This window comes from Lactuca saligna, chromosome 7, assembly GCF_052625555.1.
Source record: "Lactuca saligna cultivar CGN05327 chromosome 7, ASM5262555v1, whole genome shotgun sequence".
Lineage (NCBI taxonomy): Eukaryota > Viridiplantae > Streptophyta > Magnoliopsida > Asterales > Asteraceae > Lactuca > Lactuca saligna.
In genome coordinates, this window is record NC_136423.1 from 178,790,452 (window position 1) to 178,804,272 (window position 13,821).

A 13,821-nucleotide genomic window follows, 5' to 3' on the forward strand; every position below is an offset into this window, starting at 1 on the left:
TCGGCCATGGGAGAAGGACATAGATGTGGAAGATAAAGAAGATGAAGAAAAGGGAGGAATTTCATACCTTGGAGCTTGATTTTTGATGCAAAATTGAGGAAGATTGAGTATTTGGAAGGCTTTTTTTCGAAAGGGGGCAGTAGGGAGAGAGGGAATCGCAGGTATTGAGTGAAGAATGAGTTAGAAAAATCGAGATTTGACCTTAAAATTGTTCAGTCCTGTTTTTGCGTTTACACGCCCCTGTAAATCAAAGGGGAGGGTTTACACGGCCGTGTAAATCCCTAAATCATAAAAACCGCGTTCAATCGTTTACACGGCCCGTGTAAATGCAAGGCATAAGTTTACACGGCCGTGAAAACTTCTGAGAAAGCCAAAAAACTTGATTTTTTTCACTTTTTGAAATTGCAACCCGCTAAACCTCTACTGCCCGAAAAATGATTTTTAACCCTTTTTTAGCATGAAAAACAACTTGGAAGTTTGAAAACAAAGAAAATATAATGAAAATATACTAAATGACAAAAATACCCCCGGGTTGCCTCCCGGTTAGCCGCCCCTTTTTAATGTCGTTGGCTCGACTTGGACCCCAACTATTTGTGCTTCAGTCTCGATACGTGGGCCTCTCTAACATATCATCACTCCTCACATGCTTCTTGTCATCAATAAACTCTAAAATATCCAACACTTCATTATCCATATCAAACTTCTTTGCAAGCTCTTTGGCTTTGTCCCTGTCTAGTTTTCGTGACAAAACTAACTCCAGAAATTCATTGTTAGACAATTTCAAACCCTTTTTTGTTGAGGGATGGATCAAATTGACAAAATTAACAGATTGAACATCAAAAGGAGTCTTTTTTGCTTCATGCACATTGAAGTTGATAACTTCACCATCAAATTCCATACTCAAGGTTCCATTGTAGACATCGATTTTTGTTTTAGAAGTTTTAAGAAAAGGTCTACCCAAAAGAATGGAACTTGAACTTGGAGAGTCATCGTCTCCCATATCTAAGACATAAAAATCAGCCGGGAAGACAAATTCATCGACTTGCACTAACACGTCCTCTAATACTCCCTTTGGGTGTACCAAAGACCGATCAGCAAGTTGGATGATCACACCGGTTTTGCTCAATGTTCCTACACCAATTGATTTGAAAAGAGAATATGGTAGGACATTTACAGATGCACCTAGATCAAGCATAGCTCGAGGTACATAAAGATTTCCCAACTTGCAAGGCACAGTAAAGACACCGGGATCCTTGCACTTTGGGGGCATCCTCTTTTGCAAAACCGCAGATACATGCTCCCCAACCGCTACGACTTGATTTCCTTTTAATTTCTTTTTAGATATACAAAGATCCTTAAGGAACCTTGCGTATCTAGGTACCTGCTTGATGACCTCGAGGAGTGGAATGTTGATTTGAACTCTCTTGAACATTTGCATGATGTCATTCTCCTCCCGTTCTTTCTTCGTGCTCTTTAATCTTTCAGGAAATGGAGCAGGTGTGACTTTGGACTCAACGATGAAGGGCTTCTTTTCGCTTGTTTTCTCTTCCTCCTTATCTTCTTTGGTTGCCTCTTCAACCACTATTTCATCTTCTTTTTGATCAACCAAAAATTTTGGACCATCATAGCTTTTCCCGTCTCTCAATGTGATGGCACACACACTATGTTTTGGATTCTTCTCAGTTTGCGCGGGTAGTTTGCCTTGTGACTCCAATTTACTCACAGATGTGGCGAGTTGAGTCATTTGTTGCTCCAAAGTCTTGATGCTCGCTTTGGTCTCATTTTGAAATGTTTGAGTACTTGTGGCTAAACTCTTAACAATTTCTTCCAAAGACATTCCCGATCCGCTTGAACTACTTCCTTGATGCATGTTTTGAGGTTGATATTGAGATTGATGAGGAGGTTGAGTTGGTTGGAAATGTGGTTGATAATTTTGTTGATGGTGCATTTGATTTTGAAATAGGGGTCTTGGTTGATAAGGTGGTGGTCTAGGCTGAAAATTGGTATTAGGTTGGTGCCAATTTGGATTGCTTCTTGGCTGGAAGTTTCCTTGTTGTTGACTTGAAAATCCCATAGCTTGAACTGGCTCTACATCTTCTTGTAACATGGGGCACATATCAGTGGGATGTCCAACTTGTGTACAAATGCCACAAGGTCTGACTATTGGCGGTTGCACGCCCTTATCTTTTGCAAGCATCATTACTACCTTAGTCAACTCAGAAAGTTGACTTTCAATTTTTGGAGTAGAAATTTCTTTCACCCCCCTTGGTGCATCACTATACCACTCTTCTTCTTGGACTGTATGCTTGGACTCTTCTGCCAGGTTTTTTATAAGAACTCTGATTTCTGTTGGAGTCTTATCAGCTATAGATCCACCACTTGATGCATTGAGTAATCTCCTATCCCAAGATGACATTCCTTCACAAAAATACTGCAGCAACTGATATTCTGTAATCCCATGTTGTGGACATCTTGAGCACAAAATCGATGGGATTGTTTTCATCAAGTTTAAGGCCCCAAAATCGATTGTGGTTGGTTCTAGAATTTATTCCAAGGCCATTGGTGTGTTTAAGTGGATTTTTTAAACACTTGGATTTGAGTTTACTCCCCATGAATATGAGTTTATGGCCCAAGCATGTTCTTGAGCAGTAAACTCATGTTTATTCCTCAAAAACCATGTTTAAGGAGTTCCAAGTCCGAAATGGTAAGCCATAAAGTCATATCTAAGTCCCAAAGTTGGTTTAGAAAGGTTTAAAGGCTCAAAAACCCCTTAAATGTGTGTTTACGGCCCAAGCATGTTCCAGGGCCGTACATGAAAATGGTCCTAATTGATTATTTGAACTCGGATTTGAAGGCTAAAGGTGCTATACTATGAGTTAGGGAAGTTACGTTGATGGATTTGAGCCTTAAATTGATGTTTTTGGACCTTGAATTTGAATTGGGGAGAAAGGTTAGAGAGAGAGTAGTGTGAGAGAGAGAGAGAGAGAGAAAGATTCAAATGGAAGCTTAAACCTCTTTAAATAGGTTCTAAGTTTTGGACAAGGTGGAATTCTGCCCGATACCAGTGTTATACGATGCTTTTGGTCGCACCCGATTAAGTTACCGAAACCCGATATGGTCGATTCTAAAATGTTTTTGATTACTAATATGAAGTGTTAATATGAGTTCTAAACATGTTTAGACACTCATTAAGTCATAATAGAAGTCCCACAATTATGACTTAATTAAATGACGTGACGTAAACGAAATCGAAAACGACGAATATATTAACGAAAAGGGTTACAATTGATGGAACGAACTTCGGGTTGTCACAGTTCAATACGGTTTGAAAAGTTTGAAACCGCAAGTCAAGCTGTAAAGAAAAATACAAACTGTAAAACCAAACCGATGATCGGTTTGGCCGATTTCAAACCGAACCGCGAACACCCCTAGGAAGAAGGATGATATTTGAGAAGGAATTAAGAGTTTTCATTTGAAGATCTAGAGAGAAAAAGAGTGTGTTTTCAGCCAGAGATGAAGAAATGAGGATAAAATTAGCCACACACACACACACACACACACACACACACACATATATATATATATATATATATATATATATATATATATATATATATATATATATATATATATATAGGGAGGAGTGTACGGTCCAATGGAGGGTTCACGGCCGAGGACAATTCACGACTTCGAGGTGGGTTTGCAGCCCGAAGTCTGCGACCGAGTGTGCGGCTGTGAACCGAGGTTTGCGGCTGCAAGGTTTGTGGCTCGGGCAAAGGTTCTCGGTTCCTAAGGGATTTTCCTCCTTGACACATTACACTCTGAATACAAAGTCCATTAATCTATAACTTATTACTCTAACTATTTTAAGGTAATTTAAGAATTAAATTTGACCTTTAATTAATATGTTTTGACTTTCGTTGACTAAGATTGACTTATACAAGAATAAAATTTACAGGTTGTCACACGGGGCCCGATGAAGGGCGGGGGCCTAGTATATGTTTGTTATGTATGGTATGGGGTATTTTGGGGAACTCACTAAGCTTTGTGCTTATGGTGTTCAGTTTATGTTTCAGGTACTTTTGGTTCGAAAGGGAAGAGCCCGGGGTGATTGCAGAGCACACACCACCTTATTCCGCATTTTGTGATTTATTCTGATATGATATGATGTAAGGATATACTTTGGTGTATCTTGGTTGTATGAAAATGTTTTGAAATACCATTTTATTTAGATTAAAAATGAAATATTTAGGTCTTATTTTTGGGACATTACAATCAAGTTCCAATCTTTATGCATTAGGCTTCTAGATCTATGATTTTTGTCAATTTTATCCACATTTGGGAAATTTTGGATGGATGGATTCCATAAAGTTGGCAGCTTTATGGATCTTTGTAGTCCCTTGAAGGTTATATGCTTTGGATCTGAATTTTGGTTGAGTTTTGAATCCATGCATGTCATTTTGGTTCCATTTTCTGATGGGTTTTGAGCATACTAACACTCCTGTGGTGCACATGCAACCTTAGAAACCTTGGATTTATGTTTTCTCTAAAATACATGCAAATTTGTTTTCCAAGGTTTACAACCTAACTAGCATGTTATGGGGGTACTTGTAAAACAAAACTTTAAGTAGAATAACATACCTTTCCTTTGTGGTTGATTGCTTGGAGTTTTAGAGCCTAACAGTCTAGCACCAATAATGTGAATGCCTCAAGTGGTGTCACAAAGCACCAAAACAAGTTAGAAGTTCTTGAGAGAATAAGAACACTATAGAAATCGGCTCACCCTTATGCTCACACACACTAGTTCCAATTCTAGAAATAAGGACTCCTTTATATAGTATGGAGGATTAGGGTTAAACCCTAATACCCATGACTCTTCATTTACCTAGGATACATAGGTTAAAAGCTCCATGGACTATCTCTGGACCTCATATACTCTTAGCCCATCCTAAATAAATCTTAGCCCAATCCATATATGTATATATAAATAAGAGTCCATTTTTAATTAGCTCCATTTTGATCACTAAATTAATTCTAAATTAATTCTTGATCAATACTAATTAAATAATTACGACTTCATATTTATATATCATAACAAATAATATATTAATATATCATAAACATCTTATTCCCAAAAGTATATCCATGCAAGTTGTTAGGTGAAGTGCAACCCAAATGGACCATGCCGGGTCGGGTCAAGTTGATACCAAATATAGTTACGGACTTAGACACCTTATCCAACATTTTCATCATTTTGATCTAACATGAGCTCAAGACATGCATGTTTATAAAACATCGATTTTTAGAATATTCTTGGAGTAAGAAAGCCCTCTGGAAATTTAGAATGGATGGCTTAAAGGATTAGTGGCTTAATGCATTCAGCTACAACAATATAGTTTTTACGACATGGCCATATGGATGCCATGACATGACGATGGGGCTCATTGATTGTTTTGAACTGACTTTGTCACGACATGGTGGCATGACCATCATGAAATGAAAGTAGAATTCATCGTGACTGAGTTGGATCGTGACCAGGCCTAAGTTCATTGTCCACGACTTGACCATGGATTGATCACAATGTGGAAGTCAGCTGATGTTGACTTTGATCATTGTCTTTTTGACCCTATTGAATTTTGGTCAAATTGCAAGTTCTAGATTGTAGACTAAGGTGTGACCCTGTGTGATTTGATAGGTGGGTTGTAGCACCTGTTTCGTGGCATTGAGCTATGGTTTATTTGACTCTGTGAGATAGATGGGTTTTCTCACTATACTATGTAGGATGCTAATTGTCTTTATGATACTTGAATAGAAGACCGTATGAGTAGCCCATGACAGTTGCATAAAAGACCATAGGGGTAGCCCATGACACCTGGATGTAAGACCATAGGGGTAGCCCATGTTATTCAGGGAAATACCATGGGGTAGCCCATATGGTAGCCCATGCCACTTGGATGTAAGACCATGGGGGTAACCCATTGCATTTTAGGGGAAGACCATGGGGGTAGCCCATGACAATTGAATGTAAGACCATGGGTAGCCCATGACATTTCAGGGAAAGACCATAGCGGGAGCCCATGGCGAATGTATGTATGGTATATGATATTTCTGATGGGTTTTGAGCATAACATACAATCCTATGTATGCATGCTACCCTAAATTGATTGGATCAAAGTTTTCTCTAATTAAACATGCAAAATTGAACAACAAATTATAAACCCTAGATCCCTAGTGCATAATCAAATATTCACCTAGAAAAGGGTTATGAAACATACCTTTAAGATTGTTATTGTAAACAATCTTGAATCCTTGCTTGAAAGACCTTTGGTAGCAAGCGACACAAGTGTCGTACCTCTAATGGCTCACAAACAAACTCAAGCAACCAAGGATTACTATATATATATATATATATATATATATATATATATATATATATATATATATATATATATATAGAGAGAGAGAGAGAGAGAGAGATAGAGAGGGAGAGAGAGAGAGAAGGGAAGAACAATTTCGGCTTTAAACCTTTATTATGAGTTCATAGACGGAATCTCACCCTAAGGAGGGTTTATATAGGTGTTAAGAAGGTATTGGATAAGGCAGGTGTATCCAAGATAACCGTAATCCCCTAACTTCCTCCCCAAGGCATCTGAGGCACCCTTAGAGCACAAGGAAACACTAGGAGCATCTAGTTTTTGTTCCCCCTACTATAGGGGGTTCTAGAATTGCCTAATGTTCAACTATTGAACCTTGTCACATTTAGTCCCTACAGTTTTAGTTAATTCATTTAATCCCAAAATTAAATCTAAATTAATTTGTGATTAAATATTAATTAAACAGTATGATCTCTAATTAATAAATTATTTCCATAATACATTAATAAATCATTTATTGATTTCTAATTAATTTATTAACCAAGTAATAAATTAATAAATTATTCTTCTCTCTCTAATAGTTATTCTATTCAATTGCCAGATTTGAGGGCAATTGAAAAGGACTGGGTTGCTATCAATTCAAGTTTATACCAATTATAGTTATAGGCTTAGACACTTAATCCAACAATTTCGGACAGCCCATGGCTCAACTTGATCACTATATATCCCTTGGAGGTTTATTCCGCATTGATTATTACGATTTTACTATGATTGGTTTTTGAACAAATGTTTATGTGATCTGGGTGTTTTAAAAATAAAATTTTTACTTGGTATTTTTGGAACGTAATAGGTATACAGTACAATATGTCTGAAGATTTTTTTTACATGTGCAAACTCAAATTCTAGCCATCCTTCATTTGATTTTTCATCATCTGATAACCTTTTCTCACTCACTCTTCCAAACTCATATAAATTTTATTCTTCCATCTCATTTACTGCCACAATTTCTTCTCTTAAACACTCTTCAAATTTATATGATACAATGTTGTCAACATTATCTGATACAAAGTTGTCTTCCAATAGTGCCTCTTCAACTCGTCCCTCATCCACCTCCAAATACAAATGCACTATCTTTTTCGTTTCAAACATAACATTTCTGAGTTGAGTAATATTTGCTTCGTCTATAATGTTAACGACATACCCACGATCTGGGTGTTGAAAAGACAACGATATATTACTATTGAACGTATGTGCCTTATTTTTAACCAAATCAAACAATATCTGACGGTCAAAATTAGGCGGAAGTAATAAATATAAGTTGTTATACTTTGCTCTAACATACATGTTAATTCCATTAATTAACTGTCAAAACCTCTCAATACATAAAATAATGAAACTCATATTTTTCTAAAAAACAAGAAAAATTTTCTTCCATATACTCATATTTTCATTTTTATTTTTAAAAAAATAAGAAAAGAAAATTGTTTTATATGACATAAAAAAAAGCATCATAAATGTTTGTCACCAACTCCACCTACCAATTCTGCGAAGGTTTCATGTCATTCCGCGGAGCACGCAGGCCTAAAATTGCGCATTTCGTGGAGGAATAAATTGTGAATCAATCGTTTCTTTTTTCATTCCGCAGAGCCCGCAAAGGGAGCTTTGCGAAACTGTTCTTCAGGTATATCCTCTGTGGAATTCTTCTTCATATTTTTTTATGGCCATGTCGATTCCTCATAACTTTATTGAATTTTGCGGAGGTCGTGGAGCTCACATCTACAGAAAGCATATCTATATATAGAAATAGTTGATTTTATGTCTATTTTTTGGAATTCAACCTCAAAAATGTCTATATCCGACAAAATCTCATATATTTAGGATTGTTTGATATGGATATTATTGAGTCTCATAAAAGGTTGGGTCTAACTCAGCTAAATTTAGACCGTTTGATACCCAAATTAGAACCTTCTGACTCAGTGGTGAAGACGGGACAAAACCTCAAGGGTAACATATATGATTTTAGGGTAACACATCGGAAATTTTAAACTACGTGGAATAAACTTAAAAAAAAAACTATACAGAAAAAAAAAATGATAGTCTAGGTTACCGCAAGCACCCAAGTAGATCCGTTAGTGTTTTGACTTGATTCAACAGTTCTGACTCATCTAACATGTCTTTTATTCGGTCAGATTGAAGGTTGTTTCAACTCGATCAACATTGTATTTAAAATATTTTAAGTGTTCAATAAATGATCAAACTATTCACATATTGCGGTTTTCATGGAATTAGAATTCATATACAAACAAACGTGAAATAAGTGCAAGTTGGAAAATCAAAAAAGGGGTCACATATCGTTGTTCCATTAACTTCTCCAAGGCTAAAAAGATGTCGTGGGCCTAATCAGCTAATCTTTCCAAAAATACACCCACGTCATCAAACGATGATGGAGGAAGGGTAATTTTGTCTTAAAAGTTATCTAAAAATTGTTTGTCTTCATCTTAATGAAGGGTATTTTTTTAAAGATATCAAGTTGAAAGGAGTTGGACATTTGTTTTAATCAATTTATTTAATGAGTTGATTTTAGTTGCATTTTATTTGACATACATCAAGTTGGTAAATTACAAAAATTAAGATATAAAAATTATCGAATGCTAAAAGACTTTCAACAGATGGGTTTTGGCACAGATTTTGCATAGGCTTGTCGAGAAGATAAGTTTTATTCTCTTCATCTACATTTAGGTTTTCCTGGCCTCCTTCTTAAGACTTTTTTTCTCTCCTAAAGAAAATATGTTATAGACATGTCAAGTGTCAACATGAATGCACAACCACACCCACTCCCACTCATATATTGATATAACGAAAACTTTTACGACTACTAAACCTTTATATGACAATCCAATTATTGTATCAGATGGGGCACTTTAATATTTAACCATCACTCGCCCAAACATTTCTTATGATTTCCAACAAATTTATTTGTACATGCATGCACTTCAAGATGTGAACATAATGCATCTCAAACACATCCATTAGTATATTCGTGGTGCTATCAATTTGAGCTCTCTCTTCTTCTAACAAAATCCACAACTCTCTGTTGTGACAATATATGGCAATGACATTTACCATCTAGACACCTCATATTTGAATATCAACTCACCAAACAATTGAAATCGATATCCATTTTAGTAAAAGAAAGGTGGCCAATGGATAGGTCTGCGTAATATTTGTCATGTATCGATATTAAATTGCCAACATTTTACTAAGGGGATTCCAAAGATTCTATTTGAAGATTTTTGCAATAGTCTGAACGTTCGTTATCCTCTCGCTCATACTGTGAGTGAATATTGACATTATTATATTAGGTATCTTATATTATATTATATACATTATGGAATATTCCATTTTACTAATATCTGTAATAAAGTAGCATTCTTAGGAATTGGTGTATAATTTGTCTTGTAATGTTATAGCATGAAAAAATGAATAAACCTTTCAAGACGAATAATAATCTTTTGATGCTTAATTAGTACCCAAATCGATTGAATCTTGAATAATCAAAAAGCGTTTATGAATGCATTTTAATACAAAAGTATAATGATATAATCATTACTTGTACATCAAAAAAAAAGTTTGCTTATAAAAGCACACTTGAGAAATATAGTAGACCATAATCAACGTATTTGTATTACTTTATTTGGATAAATATAACTATGACTTATTTTTGTATAATATTATCATACTTTCATTTACTTATAATACAACATTTTACTTTTGAAGTTATCATATTTTGATAAAATATATCAAATTACAATAATTTATCTTAAAAGATGCTTATTATAATCATGGTCGACCCATTGATTATGAAGAACCTGTGCAAAAAATATAAACATGGGTCCACAAATATTTTTTATGTAAACAAAATTCTTTAATGCTACACGAAGTTGATAATTAGTATGAAAACAATCAAAAGAACGATAATAAAATATATAATGCCACATGAATCATGAGACTCTTTTAACATCTTAGCATTCAATTAAGGTGGTGAGTGAATTAAAAGAATTTTGGTCAATTGAAAAATATGTTATGTAGAAGTAAGGGATAAAACCGATTAATAAAATTAAGATAAATGGTTCTTGGTTAATTAGAAATCCCGATTATGCAAAGTGAGGAATACATCAATGAAAAACGGATTAATAAAAAAACGAAGAAGTATTATTTTTGTAAACTTATATATATTAACACCATAATTTGGCTAAAACTCGGACACTATATTTTATGGACTATATTTTATGGTTTTTGTGTGGTGCAACACCTTAAACACCAAGCTTTTAGGGTCGGGCCTAATTAGAATATGATACTTTTAACATATATGTATATATGTAGTTATAGTATAATTTCAAAAATCAAGAGGCCAGTTCCCTCAATAATGGGCCGAACCTTAAGATGTCGATTTTGGCCCAATATAAAACAATTTTCAATTTATAGGCCGAATGCTATGGCCCTGTATTTTTAATCCATAGTTTAAAGTTTAAAGAGGGTCTAAAGATGCGGTTAACTGACTTGGTCGGGACTCGACCCGGATCCCAAAAAATGATAATTAAAGGCCCCAAACCAGTCGTTTATGAAAGATGATGTGTTTTAGAAAAAATAATAACCAGTATAATACGAATATTATATAACAAAGATGGATTTAATAGAAAATATTGTATTTTTAGATTATTCTTTTTTTAAGGTTTTACAAGTTTTTATATCTTTGGGAGAATATTAAGTTTTGTAATTTTTTTTGAATTTTATGATAAAAATATGTATTTGATTGGAGTAAAAGTTTTCTTGATATTTTTATTTATTAAAATACATATTAAAAACATACCATTTAAAATATATCGGTTCTATAACTGTAAACTGGTTATGAACGTTTGTTATACGGTTAAATAATTTTGGGACATTTGGTTAAAAGTTTTTAGATTGGGCTGGAAGGCCCTTAACTACATGAAATGTACTAAAGGTTATATTGGACCTTATTCTTTTCAATCTCTAATATGGAATAAATGTTTGTCCTAAAATATAAACATTAAGGTTCCCGATATGAATTTTTTCAGGTTTAAACAGATCTTTTTGCATGAATGAATCGGAAAGACTATCCTTCTGGCTGAATGAACTGGAAAGACTATTTGATTTGCACAAAAAAATATCTTTCCCGGTAAGATATGTCTTTTCCAGAAAACCCTAAAACCATATTTTTCTGGTTGAATTGGCTGGAAACACAATTATGCACTAAACCCCACATCTTTCTTTCTTTCTTTCTTGGATTATTAATTTTTTTTAAATAATTTTTTTTTAAATTTAAGTCCCAAAATCATATCTTTCTGGCTGAATGAGCTGGAAAGACAATTATGCACCAAACTCCACATTTTTTCTTTATTTCTTTCTTGGATTATTAATTTTTTTTAAATAATTTTTTTTTAAAATTAAATTTTTATTTTTATTACTTTTTTTCATCATTCAGCACTATCAATCAGATGCACAATCAAACAACATGGTTTCTTTTCCAATCAGAAAATTTTCTCATACAACACACTTTACCAGACAACACTTTTCCAGACAGAAACTATCAAACGGGACCTAAAGTCCGAAGTATGATTTATGCGGAAAAGGGAAAAAAGTGAAAAAAAAAATCATTGCCTTTGGTTAAATTCCATTAAAATACATTGTAATTTAGATTATTTTTTTCGGATTATTAATATATTTTTATTCAACCACTAATTATGATTTATTTTAAACCGTTATACAAAACATTGGTGTTTGTAAAACGCTAAAATTTTGAATTTGTTCAATTTAATCATTCAGAAAATTTCTTTATGATTTAATTATTGTAGTGTGAAATTAAAGGAAAAACTCCAACGAAAAAGACGATCATTTGTTGCAATAGCGGAACATTCCGTCAAACAGAAAAGTTTTGTTACAAAGTTATTTATTTATTTATTTATTTATTTTATTTTTTATTTATTTTTATTTTTATTTTTATAAAATAACAAGTTCTCGTTTAGGAAAAAAAAAGTTGTGACCAAATAAAAGAAAACTAACATTTTTTATGGAATTTTACCATTAGTTATTTCTATTAAAACAATTTGTTTTTTAGTTTTATATTTAATTTGAAAGTCCATAGTGCAATCAATTTTAATGCGTTTATTAAGAATGGACGTATAAAATTTTACTTTTAGGAAAATTCAAAATTTTACTACGATTTGGACGATTTGGAAGATCCGAAATAATGTTGTGTTTGTTCATGTAAAATACGGAAAGATAATTTTTAATAATATTGTTTTATTTTTGTTTTCTTGGTAAAATAAAGACATTCCAAATATGTAAGTTGGATTGATTATTTAAAAGCCTTTGTAAATTTTCTTCTAGTAATTTGCAAGGAGTGTGTATATATAGTTTTTTTGTTAGACGTGATTATTCCAATGATGTTATATATTATATGGATGAATTAATTTCTTAAATGGAAAGACACAGTACAATTACTAATAAAATATTTGACAAGAAATGCACTTCAATAATGTATATTTCGGTATACAAAATAACAACATTTTGTGGAGCAAAACAAATTACCGACTTTACTAAGAAAAAATGTTTTAACATCCATTTACCACACCTTATAATCATAAAAAGTTAAAAGCTTACTAAAAAATATGAAAATATGTGTCCAAAGTTTTTTTTTTTTTTTTTTTTTTCCCTTTCGCCTCTGAAAGTGTCCTTCCTTCTCAATGCCCGGACATCCGTCCAATGTGTTCTTTTTGATCTTGTACTCACGGAGCGTTACACTGAACACCAACCCAATCGCACCAACAAATTACTCACTTCATTCACAGCGCGGGGGAGAGACAGAAAGAGGTCGGTAATAACTTATAGTCGGGTTAAAAGGTTCTACTTCCTTACTCAATCAAGTCATTGCTTTGACCGAACCATAGGCCAAAAAGAAAAGATTTTTAGATACTTGTTACAGTCCTAACCAAGAGCGCAAAAAAGTTTTATTTAGAATTAAAGTAAAGGCATGCCATTTGCAATGCCTTTTCTTGCTTTCGACAAGACCGTCAAGTTGGAATGCACACTACCACTCTGGATCTCGTGCTCCTCCCCGAGAAGCGCTCACTCGGTTATGTTCTCTCTCTCTCTTGTGGGGGGGGGGGGGGGGGGGGGGGGGGGGGGATTCACTATGACTAGCGTCTTCGAGTAACTAACCTATTGCTACTTTTTATAACTTAACCGGGCATGGAGTTATTTATAATCACTTTTTTCTATTGATGGTATACATATTTTGATGGATAAGTCATAAAAAGACAACAAATGCAAAATCCAATTAGTTTAGTTTAAAGTCGTTCCAATTATTTTTACTCATTAAGCCAAATCTAACTAATTGTTTTGAATTTTTTTTAATAGATCTAGT

At 33.9% G+C, this 13,821-nt stretch overlaps 1 protein-coding gene across 1 annotated transcript; it reads right to left on the reverse strand.

Annotated features, from left to right (window-relative positions):
* Positions 1-598: 598 nt before the first annotated feature.
* LOC145007501 (uncharacterized) lies at positions 599-2,503 on the reverse strand. The gene has a single exon (XM_078966428.1). The coding sequence runs from the start codon at positions 2,501-2,503 to the stop codon at positions 599-601; it is 1,905 nt and encodes a 634-aa protein (XP_078822554.1).
* Between the last annotated feature and the right edge of the window lie 11,318 nt (positions 2,504-13,821).